We start from the raw sequence: 26,309 nt of genomic DNA, 5'->3' as shown, positions 1-26,309 counted from the left end.
TGTTAAATAGTAGCGGGGACAAAATGCAGCCCTGCCTTACTCCTCTTCGTATTTGAAGCTATCAATATTTAGATATAGATAACTAATATTAGGCTCGTGATAAGAGTAGACAGAAAGAACAAGTCTGTTGCGAGTAGCATGCGCCTACAGGACTGTATCTGCGATGGCCTTTTGGACTATCACGGGTTGTGCACACATCCTTTGTTGTTTTTGCCTTGCTTTGAATCTACGGTGTAAAAACCAAATACATGCTAACTCCTTTAACTCCATAACTGTACTGGCTCTGGCTGTCTACATTCTAGTAAACCGCGGCGCTAAGCGCTATCATGTGTACGATACCACTTTTTTCCAAAGGGGTGTTAACGCGATGTCTAACGCCCTCATGTGTACAGGCCCTTAGTTTTTACCGAGTTATAAAATATTTGCCACGTCTCACAGACTTCACGTCTGTAATCGAGTAAAATTTTCGAATTTCTTATATAATGTGATTTCTAAGTTTTGTTTAATTTATTAACAGCTAATAAATCTACAAATAAAATATGAATGAACCCTCAAAGAAGACAAACATTGGCAGCAGAAATTTTGAGGAAACTTTGCTAAAATTGGCAGAAGAAGATGACGATGATTTTATACAATGAGCACAATACAGTGAAATCGATGTAGGCGATGAAGAAGAATTTCAACCTGAAGAACCGCAGCCTAAAGAACTTGAAATGTTTTTTTACGGTAAAACTCCCTTTAGACGGTCTAAGAACATAAGAGTACATGCTAGAGCAGTGTTTCCCAAACTTTCTTAGTACCTTTGACAAAAAAATTATTTGGCAACCCCCTTGTCTTATCATACCTAGTTCATTCGCCATTTAATAACATGCCAAATAACCGGCCGTTAATAAGACCGTTAAGAGGAAGATCTAATACGCCGTCTAAGATTTGGTACAGTTGTTTAATAGCGAAAAATGTTTTTACTTGCGCCATCTATGAGTCAGTCTCACAATTTCTTTTTCTTACGTATTCCTTCCGTATTTAACCAAGACAAGGCGCTACATGAGGGTAAGCGGGAAAACGTGATTAAACAATAAACGTTATGTTGTACTGCTGTAGTAAAGTGGTGAATAAGTTATTTGTATTGGACATGATAAATTGTCAAAAAGATTCTTAGAACCGTCTCCGTCTGGAAATGAAAATAATGAAAGAAAAAACAGATTGTACAGTGATGGCTCTCAAATATGGCTTCACAGTTATCGTGGATAAGTCACAGTGCGTTATTTGTGGAGTTTTTTCCAAAAAATGGATGACGTTCGGTATTTAAATAGCAAACATGCAGACAAAAAAGAGAAGCCTGTAGAGTTCTTTGACAGAAAGCTAAGGTCACTTCACAATCAACAAGCGATTTTTTTATCATCAAAAACTACAAATGAAAAAGTAGTTCTAGCAAGCTGTAAAGTATCATAGTGCATTACAAAAACCAGTAAGTCACATACAATTGCTGAATATTTGATTCTATCTGCAGCTTTTGAGGTGGTGGAAATAATAATAGGTGAAAAAGAGGCTGCAAAAATGAAAACCATGCCTCTTTTTAATGTGTATACTATCCAAAGAAGAATAAGTGACATGGCAGAAGTATTTGAAAACATCAAAAATTTTACGAAATTCGCTCTACGGAGGGATGAATCTAAAGATGTTTCCAACTGTGTTCAGTTTATCAACATTCTTAAGGTACAACAGAAAAAATGGCAGCACAAAAGATATTTTATTTTGTTCTCTTCTAGAAACGAATACTACTGGAAAGTATTTATTTGAAACTGAAAGACAGGACGAAATACATTGCTATACAGTGTGTAAAAGCCAAATGGAATAAATTCATTATTTATGTTACTGTACATATTTATAAAAAATCCCGAAACACGTCAAATTTAAATTATAACTTAACATTCTTTAACGTGAAAATGCAACCCCTACCTTCAACCCCCTTAGAATGACAGGTACAACCCCCAATTTTTAAAATAGGAAGTATAGGCTTGTGATATATCGTTTGAAAGGTCTTTTCATTCTCCATTCAAAAATGTTGTCGCTTTCAATTTTATTAAGATTAATTAAGATAAAATAAATTAAAAGAGGTTATTCTTTGTATGTGGGTATATTTTATTTTATAAAAACCCTTAAAAGGGCAACATTACAAGCACGAACGTTTTCGGAACAACTGTTCCATCATCAGGTTAAAATGCAGGTTAACATGCCTGAGCCACCAAAATATTTGGGTAAAAACCCTTTAAATTGAAAAATGTTACCGAAGAATGTACATGATGTTTATAATATTATATGATGTTTAATATTTTAATTAGATTTTACTTCAGGTAACATACACCCATGCTTAAGTGAGTTCCAGTGTCCGGAGAGTACACCTCTTCAAACGGACTACGGTTGGCAACTGAGTTGCCAACCGTAGTCCGTTTGAAGAGGTGTACTCTCCGGACACTGGAACTCACTTAAGCATGGGTGTATGTTACCTGAAGTAAAATCTAATTAAAATATTAAACATCATATAATATTATAAACATCATGTACATTCTTCGGTAACATTTTTCAATTTAAAGGGTTTTTACCCAAATATTTTGGTGGCTCAGGCATGTTAACCTGCATTTTAACCTGATGATGGAACAGTTGTTCCGAAAACGTTCGTGCTTGTAATGTTGCCCTTTTAAGGGTTTTTATAAAATAAAATATACCCACATACAAAGAATAACCTCTTTTGTTATACGTGGTATACAGCCAGCTACAGGAATTATTTTCCTTGTGGATTTTAAAATAAATTAAAATCATGTGGTTACCGAAATTCGCTACAATACAATCAAAAACTAAAATGTAATGCAAAACGTAATAAAATGTAGAACACGAAAAAGAACTGTGAATGTTAATGAAGTAGATGTTCAAAATGTTCACCGCGAACGTCTTGGCAACATCCTAATCTCAAATAAAACTGTCTTCTAACATTATTTAACATAACAGGCGTGATCGACCTAATCGCAAGCGTTATTCGTTCTTTTAAGTTATTTAAATCAGAAGGTATAGTTTTGTACACATGGCTCTTCATATATCCCCATAAAAAGAAATCTAGTAATGTAAGATCAGGTGATCGCGCTGGCCATTCAATCAATCCTCGCCTCCCTATCCACCGATTGGGAAATATTGTATCGAGGTACTGCCGGACATTAAGTTGGTAATGTGGTGGTGCTCCATCCTGCTGAAACCATATCGTATTCGCTGGAACTTGAGGGTGTCCTGGATCAGGATATAAATTTGCCAACGTTGGAATGACATCATTTTGAAGTAGTGCCAAATAATTGTTGCCATTCAAGTTGCCCTCAATGAAAAAGGGACCAATGATATTGTTTCCTACAATCCCTGCCCAAACATTAACCTTTTGAGGGTATTGAGTGTGTTCTTCTCTCATCCAGTGAGGATTTTCCGTGGCTCAGTAGCGGCAATTTTGCCGATTAGCATGACCGTTAAGTGAAAAAGTACACTCATCAGAAAACTCTCACCAGAAAACTTCTAATTGGATAATATTGTTATCCAACATGTCCATCATTTGCTCACAAAAAAAAGTTCTCCTATCAAAATCGTCTTCCATGAGCTCCTGAGTAGGTATCATCTTATAGGGATGCAATTTATTTTCTTTTAATATGTTTACTATCGATGTATGGCTAGCATTGAATGTAGTGGATGCCTGTCTACTCGATGTATGTGAATTTTCCTGAAACTCAAGCAACACATCTAATTTGAGTTCATCACTAAGTGCATTGGCAGCTGCTTCTTTTATCTGTCTTACATGACCAAACTCGCGAAACTGCTTCTCTATTTTACTTATTGTTCCTTGGGATATAGGCGGTAAATTAGGAAATTTCTCATGAAATAGGCGAGTTACGTCCTGTTGTGTTCGGGGAACTTTTTACTTAAATTAAAATACTGACAACTTAAATAAAACAATTTACTAATGCGTGTTAAAATAGCGTTGCCACGGAAATTCTTTAAAGTTTTTTAATGGTTACCATCTAAAAACCACATTGGTTTTTGTTCACTTTCTCATTATCAAGACCTAAACGGGAAATAAGTTTTGAGTATATTTTAGCGAATTTCGGTAACCACATGATTTTAATTTATTTTATCTTAATTAATCTTAATAAACTTGAAAGCGACAACATTTTTGAATGGAGAATGAAAAGACCTTTCAAACGATATATCACAAGCCTATACTTCCTATTTTAAAAATTGGGGGTTGTACCTGTCAGTCTAAGGGGGTTGAAGGTAGGGGTTGCATTTTCACGTAAAAGAATGTCAAGTTATAATTTAAATTTGAAGTGTTTCGGGATTTTTCATAAATATGTACAGTAACCTAAATAATGAATTTATTCCATTTGGCTTTTACACACTGTATGTACCGATGGAACTAAGGCTCTGACAGATCATCGATCTGGTCTTATTGTTAAATTACAAGAAGTAATGCCAAATGCTGAATGGTTACACTGTTTTTTTTTATATCAAGAGGCTTTTGCCTCAAAATCTTTACCACCCGAAATAGATTGTGTTTTAAAAAGTGTCATTAAATTTATAAACTTCATCAAAAGAAGACCGTCATAAACTCACATTTTCAGAAAAAATTGACAGGTGTCAATTTTACAGAATGAACAACTACAATAATTCCAAGATGCTTTGAACGAATGACAGGTTCAAAGTCAGTGTCAGCTTGAAGAAAAAGAAAATGTAACCGAAGAAGTAAGCCTCCAAAAGACCACAGTTAAACAGAAAGAATATCATCATATTATCTGGAAAACCTTAAAGAGCCAAAAGAAAGATAATGACTTAAAAGTCATACCAGAATGTCTTAAAAATGGAGTAAGACCTATTTGACAGGAGATAACTAAATACAGTGAAACTATAAAGGCGTACTGGGCGCAATGGGAATCTCTGTAGCTTTTCAATGGTCTATTATATCGGAGGTAGGAAAGTCCCGATGGAGTACATACAGTTCAACAAGTGTTACTGCCAAAATCACACATTAAAAGTGTTACAAGAACTTCATAACAACCATCCTGGAGGACGTTTTAGAGTCAAAAGAACACTGACCAGAGCCAGATTTTAGAGTACAGATTTTACTGTATCAATTGTCGCTGAGATATAGAAGATTGGTGTAACAAATGCGATTTATGTAACGATAGAAAAACCCAAAGAGCTAGATGCTATAGGATTTTTCACCTAAGAAGACCGCTTTGCCATTAAATGCTGGTAACTTTATTACTAGCGGACCAGATAAGCGGCAATATATTTTACACTACCTTTATGAATAACATTTTACTGCTCTGTTGTTTCAATCAGCACTGCTCAACAAGTTATCGTTTATTGGTTTATAATTTTATTGCAATGTTAATTTTTTTTAATTTCTTCTGACGTATCGTATAATGTAGGTTTACCCAATAATTAAAGTTATGCATTTACAAGAACATATTATTTGAAAAATAAGGAGTAAATACCATGTGTCATAATAATTGTAATCTGAGGAAAAAAGACAGTTAAGATTTTATACACACTTAAAAAATTTTTTAGTAATGTATTTCTTAAATCCACACAATCATTGAAAAATGATTCATGCTGTTTAAAATATCTTTCTGTTAACGACACTGTCATCGACAAAGTAGATCAAAGTCAAACGTCATCATATTTCTCTTCTGTTTATCGTTAAAAATTAATTGATGGTCGTGGGTTGTATTTTTGTGTTTTAATAATTTAACAAAATACATAATCAGCAAAAACCTTATTTAAAACATGCGAACGGTTTTGCAATCACAATCAATACAGTGTTTATGCTTGTTTAGCATTGGCTGTTAAATAATTTGTGTTCGATTGTTTCATCTGTTGTAGAACCCTCGTCCTTTTTAGGGTGTAGTAGTTGTATATAAGTACCTATTTTTTATAGTAGTGTAGTGAAGCGGTACTTTAAAGCAACATGAGTAATTTAGAAGAAAATAAAATACAGTCGAAACGTAGAGTGTTATCTCCAGAAGAACGGCGTTTAGTTCTAAAAGTCGAAAGTTATTTCAATTTGGAAAAAAATAATATGGGTCCATTGACATCTGTTATGGCAGTTCAGAAACGCACATGCGATGCTTGCGGTATCTCAGAGAGGACATTCCGAAGAATTAATAACATGAGTGAGGATGAAATAAATAAAGTAAGCAAGAGAAATCGCCAACATCCAAAAACTTTAGATTTGCACCAGTCAATTAAACTTGCAATTAAAAATATTATATATAATATGTATAAAGCCAAAGAACATGTAACAGTTAATGCTGTGTTGCAAAAAATAAAAGACAAGGAACTGTGTGATATTAGTTTAACAAGTTTGTGGAGAGTGTTGAAACATTTAGGTTTTCGATATAAAAAGACAAATAATAGACAAGTATTGTGTGAACTCTCTAATGTTGTTTCAAAACGGTGGCATATTTTAAGAAAATTCATGAACAATAAAATGTCTGATAGTCCGAGGCAAGTTGTATTTTTAGATGAAACTTGGATTTTCGCTAAAGGAAATATGTCAAAATCATCTTGGCAAGATGGCACCAAAAAATGTTATTCATCTAGTCGTTCCGGTAATGGTAAACGCTACATTATACTTCATGCTGGAAATGATGAGGGGTTTATTCCTGACGCTAGTTTAATTTTTTCGTCCACAAAGAATACAGGTGATTAGCATGGAAATATGGATGCAAATATTTTTGAAGAATGGTTTGAAGAAAATTTGTTAAAAAAATTGGAGCGACCATCCATAATAGTGTTGGATAATGCATCCTACCACTCAAGAGTAGAAGAGAGATTTCCTTCAAGTAGCTGGACAAAAGAAGAAATAAAGTTGTGGTTGACAGAAAAGAAAATTTATCACAGTGACATATTTTTAAAAGTGGATATACTTCAAAGGTGTGGAGAGCACAAAATTGAAAAAAAATTTGTTACTGACCAAATGGCTCTTAAATATGGACATGAAGTTTTTCGACTTCCGCCCTACCAATGCCACTATAATGCAATTGAGTTAGTTTGGGGTATAGCCAAAAATTTTTATGATAAACATTTATGACGCTAGCGTTCTTAGTTTATGGAAAGAATCGCTAGAACATCGATCGGATAGCCAAGCGGGGTGGGCGGCTGGCTTCTCCTTCGCTTCACTGCGAGAGATGTCAGTTCAATCCCCAGCTCGGTGTACAGAAAACAAAAAGGCTAACGCAGCAGTTTAAAATTCTAAATGAATCTGCGGCTTAGTCTAGAATATGCTGGTATCTGATCGGCCTATGGTGGAGCAGTACGGCAAGAGATAAGGGTTTGCGGCTTGGTGATACTCCTCCATAGATCCCTACCGGAAGGGCGTGTGCCGCCTAAATACCGGGTATATATATATATATATATATATATATATATATATATATATATATATATATATATATATATATATATATATATATATATATATCGCTAGAACAAATAAAGGCAGAACAATGGCAAAATTGTATTAGACATACGGAAGTCATAATCGTTCAGTCTTTTCAAACCGAACGAGTTATAGATGAGGTCCGGCCTCTAATTATTCGGATAGACAATTCAGATAGTGACGACTCTGCTAGTGAAATATCAGACAGTGAATAGGACAAATCGTTTGCTAAAAACAAGAAGCAAAAAAGTGTTTCGGAAATTCAATTCGGACTTTGTTTGCGTGTTTAAGTTAAACGATAAAGTACCTTCGGTCTAATTACTGGACTCTCAATAGCTTTGGTATTAATTACTGGACTACACATGTTTAAACCTTTTGTTTTGCTGAAAACTCGGAAGTGATTTAGTGTCAATTTGTTTCAAGGTTATATTTAATACAGTGTCTGCAGAAAGTAAAGTCTTGGATGTATTTTATTCAAATTTGGACATACCAGCAACTCGGCAAGTATTTTCCAATTTAAATGCATGCAAAACCATTCGTATAATTTTCACTCTACGCAAAATAGAGACTTATAGAGACCTTGATGAACATTTGATGTCGACAAATAATTTCGATTATTCGAAATATTCCGTCCCACTTCTTTTAACCGCCCTGTATATACATATTGTGTATATAATATTACAATATTATACATATTGTAAAATTGAAATGTTAAAAGAATGCTGAAGGAGGGAGAAATGGGGAAAAAAGAAGACGTCCAAAGAAGAAATGGTTGGAAGCAATAAAGTTTTTATTTAAGTTATGAAATAAACATCTTTGTAAAAAAGTTTCTTCTTTTGGAAACCATTTCGCGACCCGCTCAGCTCTTTAACGCGACCCACACTTTGGGAACCACTGCTCTAAATTATCGTCACCTCTGCGAACGATGACGATCAAAAGTTTTATGTTTATAGAAAAATAATTGTAGCGGTTTTATGTGTTTTTTAACTCATGCTTTTATCTTATGAGGTGTAATCGTTATACATTGTTAAAAATAGTCTACAAATATACTCTTTATTCACGTTCTAATGTTTGTTATTTATTATTAACTGAATAATTCTTTTGTAAATATTAGAAAGATTGTTACTATTGTTTTTGTGTTTCATTTTTAATGTCATGTTTAGAACAAATCGTATACTTTTTTATGAGGTGTAATCGTTATACATTGTTAAAAATAGTCTACAAATATACTCTTTATTCACGTTCTAATGTTTGTTATTTATTATTAACTGAATAATTCTTTTGTAAATATTAGAAAGATTGTTACTATTGTTTTTGTGTTTCATTTTTAATGTCATGTTTAGAACAAATCGTATACTTTTTTATATTTTTGATATCCATCTTTGTACTAATTGGAACAGTGTCACTAATGAGAATAAAGAAATCTTAAAATTAAAAAAATTAATGGTATACATCAGAATTAAATAAAAAATATGACTATCACACAATGATAAAACATTTGTTGAGAGTATCTGTAGTAACACGCAAGTCTTAAGCACTTAAAATCCTAATCTAATACCCATTGATCTAAACCCAACCGTACAGAGATAAAATTAATAAGAAACAGATAAAATAAGTCCATACATACTTCATCTTGAAAACATTCATCACAAAAACACACTGACTCTGCTCCACTGCCCCTTCTGTAGCGTTTCCAGCGTTTCAGTCTCCACCAATCTTTCAGCCATGCCCATTCCATTACGATACAGTAAGTGCCTATAGATTCGTTGTTTGAAATATTGTACTGCTCTACTATCAGTCAAATGATTAGCGTTTTCGTTTCCTAACAATCTAATTCAATATTTGACGTTCATTTATCACATGGAATTAATTCAAGGTTTCCTATAAACACTTTATATCAAAATTATCAGAAAAGGCACAAGCGAGTGCATTTTGAAGAGTTCTACATTACAAAAGGTAAACGTTAAAGAAGTGTTGTATTCTGTTAATGATATAAATAGCGTCGTTATGGATCCTCTCATGATTTTGTAGTTTTTACTTGGAAGATTACATATTCAATATATATACGCGTATTAAAATTTAGATAATTTAATAACAAGGTGATAACGAGGTAATACAATTGACAAAAATGTTTTATGGTAGATTGATAGGTATTTATCATCGATAGCAAGAGATGAAATGTGTACCACTATCAAATACAGGTATTAAATAACATTTATTATACATCTATAGATAATAATTTATATTATGAATATACGCCTTTCACATTCATCTTCATTTATTATTCTATTATTCGTCTTTTTTACATTGGAACTACAAATTGTTTAACATCATAGGTCCATCTCATTATGGTCGACATTTTCATCTTTTTGAATGTATATGGTATCCAGCGATCAAAACTTTTGTTTCCACCTCATTATTCATATCCTCCGTTATATCCAGATTACTAGATCTGGTTACATTGCACTTAGTATTCTTCTTTTTCTTCATTTCAATAAGCATTTTTTTTAGCTTTGTGTCTCGACAGCGTAGGTCACTGACACAGGTACAATTTTATTATATTACATTACAAGAATATGCAGTAACATTACAATCGATAAAGAAATACATTAAATATTGGTAAAATTATTAATTATCAAATTCTAAACTACGTTTCTACGAGGAAATTAATATGGTTTTGAAATTAATCTGGCGAGTTGAGAATATTTTGTAGGTTTCGACTCAAAAGATTCATTTTTCTGTTGTTGTTGAAATAGGGACAGTCTACGAGAATATGTTTAACAGATAGAATATTACCACAGTGTGTACATGTAGGTGGATCTTGGGAACTCATTAAATGTTTATAAGTTAGTCTTGTATGGCCGATTCTAAGTCGACGAATTAAGATTTTGTTTTTTCGTGTCATGGAAGGAAACTCATGCTTTTTAACGGTGGGATGCATATCACGAAGCTTGGAAGGGATTTTATTCCAGTGATCTTGCCAAGACATTTGGGTGATATTTTTAAAATATGACTGTAAATCTGTATGTAATTGTATGTTTTCAGTCTCCATATTAGAAGATGCGGCTTGTTTTACAAAGAGGTCGACTAGTTACACGGAATCCAGATCATGGTTATGGATACTCCCAGTGAGATTAAACTATCGAAAGAGTTTTGAATAGCTTGAACAAAAGATGTGCCGGTACATACTTTTGAGAGAGTGGATAGACGCTAAAGAGTCTACATATTGCTACTTCTTTATATTCTGGTGATAGTAAGTTTGTAGCTTGGAGAATAGAGTAATTCAGCAGTATGTACGCAGCAGAGAAGCGGGAGATTACAAGATATGATTAAATCTGTGTTTGAAGTTACAGCAGATCCAACAGCTGTAGGACTCTTAGTGGCATCTGGGTATACAATTTGGTCAAATCTGTTGTTATCAATTAATTCTTTAAAGGTTTGCCTTGGAAATTGTGGATTTGTCTGTTGCTTATGATAATTAGTTAACGAGAGATTAAAATCTGCTTTCAATTTATTCCAGGGAAGGTTAGGTGATATTATTATTGGAGTTGTGGCTGAAAGATCGATGTTATTCAGATGTGGTGAGAGATACTGTGGCATAGATTGAAATTTAATAGGAGAAAGAGAGTTTAAAAGGTCATTACTTAGTAATTTATAGGCTGGATTTTCATAATAAGCTGAAATTCAAGGCGAATATTTTAAAAAGAGTTGCCGGCGACGTAGCCAGAGGGGAAGTCCATTAGCTTCTTTGTATAAACCCCCTGCGGGGCTCGACGTGAAGGCTCCAAGACAGATTCGAAGTGCAGTGTTGTGTACAGAATTAAGAAGTTTTAAATCTGATGGGTTAGCGGACATATAAATGGAACTGCAGTAGTCTATTTTAGAACAAATAAGACATCTATAAATCTGAAGTAAGAGTCTTCATCTGCACCCCAATGATGATTGGACAAAGTTTTTAATATGTTAAGATTTGTCATGTGCTTAGTTTTGAGATCTTTTAAATGGCATTTCCAAGTAAGTTTACTGTCGAATATGAATCCTAAAATTCGTATACTCTTTACTGCTGGTAGACGCACCATTTATGATAATTTTAGAATTTAAAGTACTGGCTGTCCTGCGAGAAACCTTGAAAGATTTTTGTCTTCTCAACAGAAAGGTTAAATCCACTTATCGAATTCCATTCAAGCAATTGGTCAGTAACATTCTGAAGCAGTTTGCAAGTGGCAGCAGTGTCTTTGCCTAGGCAGAAAATTATTAAATCATCTGCGTAGAGTGCAAACTTGACTGGAAGCTCAATTTTATTACATATATCGTTTAAAACAAGTATAAAGAGTGTAGGACTCAATACCGGCCCTTGAGGAACGCCATTAGTTTGTTTGAAAGTCTTAGAGATTTTGCCATTTTCTCTTATGTTAAAGGTTGTATTTGTTAGAAATTGATTGAATGCTTTTTCGATATAAAACGAAACAGCTATTACATCTTGTTTGCACTGGAAGGAGTTGATGAATGATGTTTGGGGGACTGCTAGATTGTCTGCGGTACTTCGATCTGATCTAAAACCTGATTGTGCCAAATTTATTTTTTTTTACATTTTTCTAGGTACCACAGGAGTTTTTTATTGATCATTTTCTCCATAAATTTGCACATTGTACATTTGAGAGAAATTGGTCTGTAGGAATTTGGATCAGTTGAAGGTTTGCCTTGTTTTTTAACAGGAATAATTATGGATTTTTGCTAGAAATTTGGAAATGATTTTTAGTCCATATTAAATTGTAAATTTCAAGGAGTTTAGCTAGACTAGGCCTAGAAAGATTTTTAATAAAGATAAAAGGAATGTTATCTGGACCTGCAGCTGAATTTTTGCAACAGTACAATGTGTCTGACAATTCTTGTAATGTAAACGGCATATTTGGAGAAATTTGATCGGATTTTCTGCTATCAGATAAACTGGAGTTTAGATTAGTAGACATGGGAGCTGCCAATTTGAAGTAAGTTTGTTTGTTGCTCTTTCTTATGAAAATTTTCACTCAATATGTTAACAATTTGTTGACTACAAGTGACTGTGCTGTTTTGAGTAAGTATCTTCTTCTTCAAGTGCCATCTCCGCGGCGGAGGTCGGCAATCATCATAGCTATTCGAACTTTTGAGACGGCTGCTCTGAAAAGTTCATTTGATGTACATCCGTACCACGTACATCCGTGAGTAAGTATAGCAGAATTTTTTTAATAAGTTTTCTTTCCTGTCATGTGTTTAATTTGTTTTTAAATTTTGCTAGGAGTGTCAGTATTTATGTATAAGACATGTTTTTTCCAAAAGTCTTTTGTGCTTTGTTTAATTACATACTTAGATTTGGCTCTCAGTTTTTTTAAGTTGATTAGATTTGCTTTAGTATTGTCTGCGGTATTTGTTTAATGCTGCCTTACTATGTTGTATAGTCAGAGAGCATCTTTCATTCCACCAAGATACGAGATAAAGAAATTGGTATTTGTCCAATATTTGCAAGATTATACAGTTATTGAAAGCGCCAATATTTTCATTTACATCTTCTGATAACTGAAGCTGATTTAGTGATATAATCGAAAGCCATCCCAGTTAGCATTACAAGTGTTCCATTTTTTAAAGGCGTTGAAATGTTTTGCTAATTTTTTAGATATTAAAATAGGAAAATAATTACTGTCATAAAGATAGTCGACTGGTTTCCATGTGAGGTTAGGATAAGCATTTGTTGTCTCTTAGAGATCGAACTTGTACTTTTCAATGGGTGTTCTATACTTTTATCTGAATATGTTGTTTTCATTTTGCTATGTAGGTATTCTTTTATTTCCTCATCGATTGACCAGATATTCAGTTCTTGTCTAACGTCATCATTTCTGTGTCTATCAAGTCTTGTAATCCTTTTTTCTGTTCTGAAAAAACTCATTTCGCTAGCTTGAATTCTAGAGTGATATCTTTATTACCCAGTTTTCACATCCATATAACAGAGTAGGTGTGGCCATCTTATCATTGTATCCTTTCTTATCTTATTATTTAATGTTCTGTGTGTCTTTTGTCTCACAACTTGTGTGATACACTTGGTAATTTAAATTACTTACTTGTTCTAGTGGATGATTATCAATTACTATTTTTGGATTTATGAAGTATTTACCTTCAAACGGTATAATTTTTGCCTTTTATTTATCAATATTCTCATATTGAAATTCTTCACACAAAATAGAGTTTATAGATTCTATAGAAAAGACTCCTTCAATCAATCTATTTCTTGATCAAAATACTTCAAAGGCTATTTTTTTGATGTCATCTACTCATCCCATTTGTGGTCTTCCTCTTGGCCATCCAACTTTGTAAGGTCTCCAATTTTGTATTGTAGTGTTCCAACGTTGGTCTCTTTGCCTAGCAGTGTGGCTTACGAAGATCCATTTGAGTTTGGTAATTTTTCTTGTGATATCCTCGACTTTTGTTTTTGATCTTAGTCACTCTTTCCTCTTTCTACCTGACAGTCTATACCTAACATAGGCCTCTCCATTTCTGTTTGTGCTGGTGCTGGTTTATATTTACTTGGTTTATATGCAAAAAGTTTATTATTTTAAAAATTTAATGATTGACTGTAGATGACAATTGATTGGATCCCTCATCCCATGCAAAGTCACTGGTTAAATATAATAATTTCAATGTGATCAAATAAGTAGATATTTTTATCCATTTTTCTGAAGTCCTGAAAACTTGAAGGTCCAAACATACTTCGGTGTGAATCTTATGAGTAATTGTCATTAAGCTTATATTAAAGAAAACAGGTCTAATGCACATTGTATAAATTGTTATGCCTACTATCTAAACCTCATTATGGAAAAAGTCTCTTATAAAAGTATCTTTTGATAATTTGTCAGCATGCCAATCTTTTTTTTAATGCTGCTGGTTGATGTATTTTAGAAGAAATTATAAATAATATAGAGGGAGCTGCTACTAGAGGAAACTATTACAATTCGTACAGTTAACTTAGTCTTCCAACATCTTGAGAAACTTCTCTAAACTAAATTTCCAATCTGATGGTTTGATCCTACACTTTTTATCATACATTTCCTACATTGTGTAAATCCATAAAGGTGCGATTTAAAGGAAATAGATGAAGCCAAAAATTTACAATATTTTCTTTTAAAGAGCAATCTTTGCAAAATGTTTGTGAAAGTTATAAAAAATATGTTGTTACAATGAGTTTGTTAAAACAATATTGTTAGAACACCTCATTGACTACATCAGAATTAGAACATTGATTTTAGACTTGTAAATGAATATAAATCTCTTTAAAAACAGCATTTTAGGCAATCTACTGTGTCAATATACAGAAACTTGATGAGATAAATGATTGTTATGACAACATTTACTTCTCAAAAATGATCACAGAATTGATTTTGTTTTCAAACAATGATTGCTTTTATTTTACTTAAACAAAATTACAATGATCAAATGGTTTTCTTTTCTACTCAAAAATCATACTAGATCGCTTAGGGATTGTTATTTAAATAGCATCAAATTTGACCCTTCCAAAACTTAATACAATAAGTAGCCACTGGTTGTTTGTATCGATTTCTTGAATTGTTATTCTAGTCTAAGTTGTGTTACTTTTAGTTCTAATGTAATAGTAGCTTCCTACATAATTTCCTCTTACATATTAATTTACAGTTTATATTTTATTCATATATGCTTCTCATTCATAATATTAACCAAAAAGAATCAACACATCAATAGCATTGAATTAATCATTCAAAATACCAGATGTCTGTATCTAAAAATTGCAAACTTTCGCCATGCCATTTATCAGGCACACACATGTATTTGTTAATTTTTATATAGCTGAGTTGTTAAATATATTTTTAATTTGTAGCAAAAAAATAAAATACTAATATGTAAGTGTATTTAAAACATACCGAACTACTTTTAGATGAAAAACTTTTCAAAAAATCATCAATCATTTCTGTCATCTTAAAAAATAGCACCTAATTGGTGCTTTCTGGCAACAACCCAAGTTATTTTCATTAACATTGTCCACAAAAACAAAATCAAACATAACCTATAAATAAAACTATAAATTAATCCCCCTGTCCCTGAACTTTAATAAAATAAAAACACATCACACATTTTAAGGCAACATCATGAAACTATTATTATTATTAATCTGCCAAAATATTCAGAATTTTAATTTTTGGTTGTAAAGAGAACAATGGGTTTATAAGATACAATGAAATGTATATTTGCTTAGTTAATTAGTTTACTAAAATATGCAATTTCAAACAACCAAATTGTTTATTAATTAACGTTTTAATCTATTTTATCTATACAATTGTTAGCTTACCATCACTTCACATAAACCAAACAAGTTATGAATTAAACCAACCAAAACCAAACACACACAGCAAAAAAAACAAGAAACTACCACCTGCCAATGTGAAGGGGTTATTGAATCAACATCTTCTATTACAACTGAAGGAACTGATCTACCAAGAGAAAGTGACTCCATATGAAATGTACTTTTGTTCTTTTTAATTATGGAAATATATTTAATATTAAACTAAGAACAAAAAGTATTACTCACTGCCCCCACAAAAAAATGTGCATGTGCAGGTCTAGTTGCTTTCCGCAACCCTTGATATCCATGTTCCAATTCTGTATAAGACATGATTTGACCAAAACATACCTAGTTTCTTAAACTAAAAAATAGGAAATATTAAAATGTTAAATAAATATTGTAACTAAAATTTCTTACCTAAAATATGTTAATAATTTATAAATTTGATTCTTTTTAAAAAGTTTTTTTTATTTAAACGTAAATAAATTCGAGTTTATATTCCACCAGTTTTTGTTTGTTATGATGTGATCAATAAAATTATATAATTTGACACAAAATCACAAAGCTTAAAATTGTCAATCAAAATTAAATGTCAAAATATATTTTATTGAACTGCTTTTAAGTTAACTTGGCAACATCCATATGACAACAGAGTTTAGAATGTGAAAACACACCGAAAGGCTGTAGGGCTTTAAAGGCGATGTACCTACAATATGTAAAGTAAAGATAGTGTTTCAAATAACTATAAAAACGTTCCAAGCTAAGCAGGAAAAGGCAACGTTGCATCAGCTGATTAAAAAAGTCAAAAAAGTGTACCAGACCCAAGGTTATTAAAAGATAGGTTGCATGGTAACTCTGATATTAACAAAATTACCGTGACGTCACCAAGGGTTCAATTTAACGAATTGTTTGAGAACAGAATAGGATAAGTGGTTTGGAGAATATATTTTGTTGTTAAATAACGTTAGTGTTTTAGTTTATGTTTATATCTTGTAATATAACGTGTCTATAGATATCATTGAGTGTTTTTTAGTATATAAATTGAACCCAAAACTCTTTTAAAAGTGTTAAAATACATTTAATATGGTTGTGTTAAGTACCTACTTACTGGATTTTATTTCTGTTGTATTATATAGTAAAGGTAACATTGTGATTAATGCAGGAAAATGTTTAACATAAATTGATTCAATTTTTTTATTGATTCAGATGACTGATGGAAATATTCGCAGTGTAGCAATATGCAAAAAATATTCAAAAAGTCCAAAATTAAATGTTTTTTTCATTTTCAAAAAATGTAAAAATTCAAAAGCAATGGATCAGCTAGTGTCTTAGAAAGGATAAGGTACTGTGTTAATAAAACAGTTTGTAGTACCTATACACTTTCGTATACAACCGAAAAGCTGAAAAAAGGTAAGTAGATATAGTCATTTAAATGTTCAGTAAAAATATGTTAATTCATTGACTTTAAGTTATTTTTGAGAATGATTTTCATGTAGAGGAGGATAAAGAGGAGGATATAATCAAAGTTGGATACCTTTTTACAATACAAGACCAGGCTTGTATTCGCATAAAACTTGACATTAGACTAACAAAACAGATATTTTAATACTGAAATGTTCTTGTCACAACATACACTAAACTATACTACACTTGGCCTGTATTATTAATATTTCTTGTAGCACATAAAAATTTTTTTGTAACATTTTTATAAATAAAGCTTTTGTTCTATATTTTATTCTTTAATTTTTTTAACCACTTTTGCATTTTAGTGTAATTAAAAATAAATATAGCCTCATCATCATCATTCTGGCTTTACAACCCAGCGTTGGTCCCAGCCTCTTCAAGAATTTCTCTCCAGTCGTCCCTATCCATCGCCTTTCTCGGCCAAGCACGTATTCCCATATTTCTCATGTCTTCATCGATGTTATCAAGGAACATTGTTCTAGGTCTTCCTCTTCTCTGATCAATGGGTCTATCAAGGAGCGTTTTTATAGCTGGGTCATTTTGTTCCATCCGCATTACATGCCCTATCCACCTCAGAAGTTCTATCTTAATATGTTTTACGATATCTGGTTCCTGGTATATTCTATAAAGTTCGAAGTTGTATCGTTTTCTCCACACTCCATTGTCATTCACTGCTCTATAGATTCGCCTTAGTATTTTTTTTCGAAACATCCTAACATGTTTTCATTACTTTTTGTTAGAGACCAGGTCTCTGATCCGAACCATTATGTTAGGACTGGGCGTATTAGTGTTTTGTAGAGTTTTATTTTTGTATTTCTCGATATAACTGTGGGTTTAAGGATGAGATTGAGTTCAACATAATAGCATCTGTTGGCCGTGCAAATTCTGCGTTAGTATTATTTTCGGTGTTAAGGAGCGCTCCCAGGTATAAAATTCGTTCACTGCTTCGATGACGTCGTTTTCTGTAACAAGTGGTCGTAAATTTGTGGTTGAGTGCTTATTTTCATATAGTTCGTTTTGTTGGTTTATTATTACATCCATTTTTGTAGCTGATTCTTTTAACGCTACATACGCCTCTGGTACAGCGTTTTCCGTTCTTCCAACAATATTGATATCATCAGCATAGGCAAGGATTTGCACTGATTTATTATATATGGAATCAATGGTTGTGATTCGCGACATACGTATCACTTTTTCCAGAGCCAGATTGAACAGTTTACAGGAGAGAGGGTCACCCTGGCGCAGCCCGTTATTTGTTTTAAATGGTTCAAACAGTTCCCCCTGAATTCATACTCTACATTTGACTTTTTCAAGGATTAGTTTTGTTAAATTTACCAACTTATTTGCTATTCCTAGCTCTTTCATTGCTTTGAACATTTCTCTTCTATTCACAGAATCGCGGGCTGCCTTGTAGTCTATAAACGTAGCCTCAACATAACAAAAAAACTAAATATTATACGAAAAATGTATATAGAATAAGGATTTTTGGTTATTTTAGAGTTATATTGATTTTCCCCTTAAAATAAGAACAATCCTAGTTAATTTTATATGGCTTTTGAATGAACAGCCATTTATAGTATTTTTCATATAAAAATGCGTGCACGTCACAATTTATATAAAGTGACGTCACTTATATTTAAAATTTTCAGAACGTCAACTTTAGAGTTCAAATTTTCCTAACACAGCTAATAATACGAAACCCATACAGAACTAATCGATCTTTCATAAGCGTCAACATGGTATAATAACCAGAAAAATGTAATTATCATTATATATAGTTACGCACCCTGGCACTAGACGATGCGCCAATCGTTGTTTTACTCATTAACACGGAACTAGCACTGGAAGGAGTGTGCTGTGTTCATGTGGTTCTATGCCTTCTCTATGCTGATGCTGATTGCTGTTTGTCAAGTCAAAAGTCAAAGTCAAAAATTGGTTACTCATAATAAAAGAAAGTAATTTGTCTTTGAATTAGAAAACAAATTTAATAGAAAAATGTCAGCTAATCTAGGTAAAACTATTAGCTACAGTCTTACTAATACAGTATTAATCAAATTCATTTTTAGAGAATCGCCCCGAACTGTACGAGGAAGTCAAGCTATATCACAATGCCAGGGAAAGAGAGAAGTAAATATTAATTTTTATATTTAGCTAGGTTTATAGTTTATATATTTTATGTTTATAGGTACGATAATTTGGCGGATTTGTATGCTGTAATAAATACTTTGCAACAATTAGAAAAGGCATATATTCGAGATTGTGTAGTGGCAAAGGAATATACAGGAGCTTGTAGTAAATTATTAGTTCAGTATAAGGCTGCGTTTCGACAAGTCAAGAGTGATGAATTTACTACACCAGACGCCTTTGTTAAGAAGTACAGAGTAAGTATGTTTTAAATTTTATTAACTATATCTGTTTTGTATATTTTTCACTGGGTATATATGCCAACTATACTCACAGCTCCTATGAATCTGACAAGTGTTTCTGAATAGTTCTTTATTAACTTACAATGTATATACATTAGAGGGCACAGCTTTAATTTTTAACTGCTTAGTATGTATATGGTTTACATCAAAATAATATTCTTAACCATAATTTTTTTTTCTCTTATACCAATTTTTTTCTTGGTTTGAAGGATCTGCTGTTAGTCCTTTGTTTTGATTTAATTGTAATACTCATCATTAGCAATTATTTCAATACACCATAAAGCTTTCTATAATATTGATCTTATCATGGTAGATATTTATGTTGATATATAAATTTTATATCACAATCTGGGATTTTACTACTTTAGTTACTTAATTTTAGTAATTTTAATTATTTCTAATTGTTTATTAAATACATATTTTATGACCAGTTTAAAATAAAGCATATATTTTAAAAGATAAACTCTATATGCAGATTTATATACCAATATAAAATATTTTCTTAATATGTAAAAACTGTATTGGCACATTGTGATTAACTGTATGTTCTTTAAATTATAAGAGAAGTTTAATAACAGTGTTAAATTATAATAATTATGGAATTTTGAAGTGAAATATTATCTATTGTTTCTTTCTCTCATTTGGAAATTTCTCCACTTAAACTATTTTTTTCTGTAATATTTACAAGTGCACTTTACTGAATACTGCAATACCAACACTAGAAATATTCCCTATTTATACATAGGTATAAATGATGTATATTCGACACTTAATTACTCTATGAATACTAAAAAAGGTTAGGTGTTGCCAAATTATGTTTTTATGTCATTTTCTGAGGCTGAATTTTATACATGTTCATGATGGAGTTTTTTACTAATCCGACATTCCAATTAGAAGAACATATTATAGCTAATAATAATCCAATACAACCAGAGAGGCATCGCAGGCCAACAAATGGTGCATTAGAAATAAGAAATAGACTATGTAATTTTTTTAATCAGCCTGCAGCTACCCTGCATTGGCAGAATGACCACTACATTTTATAGCTTTGTGCATACATATGTCTAAATAGGTAAATAAAATAGGGTAGTCTATACAGCGTTCCATGTTAAGAAAATAACATTAGGCTTATGGAAATCAGTGTTGCCAAAACTCTCAGGAATGCGGTTTACTAGATTGTCGATATATTTTTCGAATTTCCATTTTCAATTAACATTTAACTGCAAAGTCAGAATAACAACTGAAGAACCCCAAAGCTTTATTATCATTATGTAGTCTCAGAGAATGACATAAAATCGCTGACATATGCACACCGTATTATTTTAAGTTGCAATTAGTAATTAGATATATGCATTCCAAGCGGTCCGTTTATTTGCTTTTAAATCTTTAATAGCCGGCAAAGTGCATGATTTAACTAAGCAATATTTTCTACTGATTTCTATGATTCATGGTATATAATATTCTTACCGAAAAACAAATAAACTGTCGTTACTATAATTAAAATAAGATAAAATAAAATTATCTTTTGTAAATACTATTTATTTAATTAAAATCATTTCCCTACTTTCCATCTCTTGTTTCGAATGGGCACTTTTGGTCAATTACGTTAAAAAACATTAATTTAATTCATGTCTGTGAAAACGAAAATACAAATTATACAACCCTGAATCGTGCTTGCGTTCATCGTGGCATCGCTGCGCTTCTATCGTCCATAAGAAATACATAGCCCTATCTCCGCAATGTTATTTTCTTAACGTGAAACGCTCTGTAGTAAAAAGGTATAGTGTTTTTAGCCCTTATCTGTTAAATTATTCGTTTTTTTTCCTAGTAAATATCATAACAAATAAATTAAAAAAAAAAATTATTATTGTTAACATTATGTTTTTACAATACAAGCTAAAGTTCATTCGTTTACCAAATTCCCATCAGTAAACATAAGCACGTGTTGATATTCGCCGTCTTATTTGTCAAGAGGCTATTAAATATAATTTATTACCTTAAGCGAAACAGATTCTCATGTTACAGATCCCAACTTGACATAATTTTAAATTCAAATTGTATCGTGTTAATTTTTAAGTTAATATGTTGTGTTATATTTATGTTATAGTTATTGTTAAGTTATTTACTGGTCGTGTTATTTTTTAGTTTTAGTTTAATTGTGATACATATAATGATTAAATTTCAAGAAATTCTTACACTAACAGTTTCAAAAGTAAATATTTTTAAAAATCATATGATACATAGGTCGTACATCAGTACGACCCTGTTTGGCTTACACGTGGTTCTATTGACGATTGGGAATTTGTAGAATGAATACGGTATACCAACATATTTTTTTAGAATGAAAGCTTTTTATGCAGCCTTTTTATTACGAAAATGTCAGATAGATAAGGTTAAGGAAATAAGGTTTTCCACCGGTTTGTGAGACATGACTCTAGTCTAGACACAACTCTATAAGTCTGGTCGTGTTTAAAATAAATCTAGATAAAAATTGAACATGTCAATAAAAATATGTCATGTTTTTGGCCATTGAAGAATAAAAACAGATCGGCTAATCAAAAAAGTTATTGATGAATAAATAATGTTTTCTTTAATTTAAGACACAGTGTATAATAAATAATAGAAATAAATATTGTTATTATATTTATTATTAGTAAAAAGTATTACTAAACTTCACCTGTTGTCTTCATTTCTTTTATAATTTTTGCTCATGGAAAATCTTTTACATTTCTCTTTGAATATTCCGGACTTGTGTTGTCATAGATACCTGAAAATTTCTCAATAAATGAGAGAAAACGAATATTAAATTCTGGACTGTCTTCCATATTTAAATTTTTCATCAAAAACAAATACAAAGTTCAAGTAGCACATGGCAAAAAGTAGAACAAGCTGAACAAGCTCTATTTTTAACGACGTAGCGTAGCAAGCTGCATGACGCCACTACTGTCACTGACTTTCAAAATCGAGGGTCGCTTTGATTTGAGGCTGAATTTGATGAAGGTACAGTCATTAGTGTTCTGCGCTACTGCATTTCAAGCCTATGATTCTGTGACTGTCGTAGCAGAGGACATTGACAATCTTGTCTTGTTCAAGGCATTAGGGAGGGAGCAGTCCAATGTTGTGTGTCCAAAGTGTTCAATTTTTTAAATCTTCGAAAGGATGTAAGTGGCATTAATTATACTGTCCTTGATTGCTGAAACATCTTGAGTTAGCTAACGGAACAGCATTATTTCTGAGTGAGAAAGCCGAGCTACCTTTGCCCTCTGTCGTTTGCGAACGTTTTTTCGTCTCTTTATATGGTGGAAATAAAGATGATTCTCTAACAGCATGAGATTCAAACGATTCGCCAATACAGTGACCAAAATTACATTTAACTTATCATTTCTTCCGCCAACATACGATGCAGCTCGTTTCCACAGTGCTAGAGTTTATCACCAGGAAACTCTGCGATTCTGAAGATTGGGTCTAGAAAAAGCATGGAAAAATTTGGATATCAATTAAAATTTTCAAAATTCTAGCACTTTCCGAACTTCTGAAACCAATTTTCTGCAGATGCAAGGGAAGCTGTGAAAGTATGTGTGGTTGCTGACAAGTAGGCCTCTGCAGTATGCCTCAATTGTTCAGGTGAAACCTGCAGCGACATCATCGATATATTAAAATTAATCGAAAAATTTGAAGAATTCGAAGATGAATTACCCACAATGATGCCAATTATAACTTCCCTTCTTCATTCCGTTCTTTCTTCCGCTGTAAAATCCGGAGAAATTACTTTGAAAAACCTATAATGTTGATCTAAAGAGACGGAATAGCTTTTATCACATATTACTGGCTTAAAATATTGAAAGTCCTAGAAATAATACTCATTCTGAAACCTGACAAAAATCCAAATAATGTCATCATATAGAACAACCAGTTTTCTACCTGTTATCTCCAAAATACTTGAAAAAAATGACTTACTACTACAAAGAATAAATTCTGATCCTGATACTCAAGAAGGGATATTAACCAGTGTGGCTTTAGCGAGAAACAAATGTTCAACAAGTCCACAGAACTATTCATAATATAAACCAAGGATTAGAAAACAAACAATTTTGCATCACCGTATTTCTAGATGTCGGTCAAGCCTTTGACAAGTTGTGACACATAGGATTATTAATTACTATTTAAATGGGAATAAGCCACAATTAAAGGTTAAAATACGTTTATTGACGTTTCAATAGGATTATTATTTATTTTCCCATCACCTAACTTATTTCTATTTACCTATTACTTTATTTATACTTATATTATATATATATATATATATATATATATATATATATATATATATATATATATATATATGTATATATATATTAAATATATTTATATACTATTTATAGTTATTATTATATAAGATTCTATAAGATAAGATCTTATATAAGATATATAAGTGAAAGAGAGTTTAGAACAAAAATTTAATGAACATACATCAGACAGTTTTCCCAACAAATCCGGTGTCCCACAAGGAAATGTTGTTGGCCCTCTCCTATATGTACTACACACAACAGATCTCGCTGTTACCAGCGAAACCACAATATGTACATTTGACGATGACAGCGTTATCTTTGCAAGATACGGAAATCCAGTGAGAACTTCCACACTTCTCCAAAGTCACTTGGACCAAATACAAATATAGCTACAAAAATGGAAAATCAAAATTAATGAAACGAAATCTGTGCAAGTTATCTTCATCCTGAGGAAGCATCAGTGTACCTAAACAACATACAGATTCCACAATCCACAAACATGAAATATTCAAAAATTCACTTAAAGGATTAACCTAGAAATAAAACATAACCAAAAAGTGCAAACAAATTTATTTAAAAGTAAAAGATATTTATTGGCTAATTGGTAGATAGTCCAAAGTAGCATTAGAAAACAAACTTCTTATTAATCAAACAATCATAAAACCCATCTGGACATATGCGGCGGAACTATGAGGATGCGCAAGTAAGTTAAACATATCTATTATACAAAGAAGTCAATCCAAAATACTGCGCATGATAACAGATGCATCATGGTATATGGTATGTCTCCAATAGATTATGTCAAAGACGTCATTCAAAGGCAAGGCACAAAACACCACAATAAATTAAAAACTCACAAATTTGGTAGTTCACCCACTACTATAGCTTCAAGAGAAATTGACCAGCACACCTACAAAATGGTTGAAGAGAACTTGTCAATGGAGAAGGTGTTATAACCTCAAACATGAGCATTAATATGATCTAAAGTCAACACATTATCCTATAGGCTAACTTAAATATAAACTTAAAAAAAATTATCTATATGTATGACGGGCATAATTTTTTACAATAAGAACTATAAAATTACTATTTGTATTGGGAATAAGCCACAATTTAGGTTTAAAATAATTTTATTTTTGACGTTTCGATTTCCACTTCGGAAGTCGTTCTCAAAATAGAAAATATTAGTAAATTGGTTTAATTTATTAATGTTTTGTATTTTGAGAACGATTTCCGAAGTGGAAATTGAAACTTCAAAAATATACTTATTTTAAACTTAAATTGTGGCTTATTCCCAATAAAAATAGTAATTCCATTAAAATGCCACAAGATAGCTTTAGAACAATATTATGAAGTATAAAAATAACTAAATATCTCGTTTTTCAGCTTGACTGCCCTGCAGCTTTAGAACGTATCAAGGAGGATAGGCCAATTACTATAAAAGACGACAAAGGTAACACTAGTCGATGCATTGCTGATATCGTATCACTATTCATCACTATAATGGACAAATTGCGGTTGGACATTCGTTCGATGGATAACTTACATCCGGACGTGAGAGACTTAGTAGATACTATGAATAGACTTAGTATTCTACCATCTGATTTTGATGGAAAAGTAAAGGTTGCTGAATGGTTAAATACTTTAAATGAAATGCAGGCCTCTGATGAATTATCCGAAGCTCAAGTGAGGCAACTGTTGTTTGATCTTGAAAGTGCGTATGCATCGTTTAATAAAGTCCTTCATAATTCTGCCTAAATGTATGATATTGTTAGACGTTTATGTAAATATAAGCAAAAAATAGAGCTAGTTATTGGCAATGTATGCATTTATCAATTTTAACCCTAATTAGAATAATAAAATAATTATATTTTACCATTTGCTGTTTTACTCTTACCTCTTTTTATGCCACTTTCTGTCTCTTTTATTACTTAGATCGTCCGAATTTGATGTATTCATATTTGTATGTACATCAGTGCATATTCCCGAACGTTTTGAAAATGTATTACCAAAATTGTCAGTATACGAAATTTTATCACATATTACAAAAGCTGCATAGCAGAATCCAACGGTTTCATAAACATAAACAACTAACAAAAGAATGGACAAATCATAATAAACTACTGTACGCTCAGGATAGCAATAGACGTGAACTGTGCGCAAACCAAAGAGGTATGCAGAATTAGTTTGTGACTTACATTACAGGGTTGCTATAAATATTGACTGATTTGTTTATATACGTACAGAAATGTTTCATGAACAATCTATTTGATACTGATATGTTGCAAATAATTGTTGATGGGACCAATACAAAA

General features: G+C 32.0%; 2 protein-coding genes across 7 annotated transcripts in view; one reads left to right on the top strand and one right to left on the bottom strand.

The window, feature by feature from the left end:
• Positions 1-16,500, bottom strand: part of l(1)G0196 (inositol hexakisphosphate and diphosphoinositol-pentakisphosphate kinase) — a 143,383-nt gene extending 126,883 nt beyond the window's left edge. The window contains exons 1-2 of one of the 6 annotated variants that reach the window (XM_072534461.1): positions 16,233-16,500; positions 16,062-16,176 (exon numbers count right to left, since the gene is read on the bottom strand). In XM_072534461.1, coding sequence (XP_072390562.1) covers positions 16,062-16,145 — 84 coding nt within the window. In that variant the 5' untranslated portion in view covers positions 16,146-16,176; positions 16,233-16,500. The other 5 variants (XM_072534463.1, XM_072534459.1, XM_072534458.1 and 2 more) reach the window with 5 other exon arrangements.
• A 2,669-nt stretch (positions 16,501-19,169) lies between these two features.
• Vps28 (vacuolar protein sorting 28) lies at positions 19,170-25,869 on the top strand. The gene is made up of 4 exons (XM_072533611.1): positions 19,170-19,290; positions 19,346-19,406; positions 19,465-19,660; positions 25,381-25,869. The coding sequence occupies exons 1-4, from the start codon at positions 19,275-19,277 to the stop codon at positions 25,750-25,752; spliced, it is 645 nt and encodes a 214-aa protein (XP_072389712.1). The 5' UTR covers positions 19,170-19,274; the 3' UTR covers positions 25,753-25,869.
• Positions 25,870-26,309: the final 440 nt, after the last annotated feature.

The sequence above is a fragment of the Diabrotica undecimpunctata genome, chromosome 6 (genome assembly GCF_040954645.1).
Source record: "Diabrotica undecimpunctata isolate CICGRU chromosome 6, icDiaUnde3, whole genome shotgun sequence".
Taxonomy (NCBI): domain Eukaryota; kingdom Metazoa; phylum Arthropoda; class Insecta; order Coleoptera; family Chrysomelidae; genus Diabrotica; species Diabrotica undecimpunctata.
This window is presented reverse-complemented; position numbering and strand designations above follow the sequence as displayed.

Excerpts from the sequence above, each read along its gene's own strand:
- Vps28 (XM_072533611.1), top strand. Across the intron at positions 19,407-19,464 it reads AATGCCAGGGAAAGAGAGAA|GTACGATAATTTGGCGGATT; the intron begins GTAAATATTAAT and ends TTATGTTTATAG. Across the intron at positions 19,661-25,380 it reads CCTTTGTTAAGAAGTACAGA|CTTGACTGCCCTGCAGCTTT; the intron begins GTAAGTATGTTT and ends CTCGTTTTTCAG.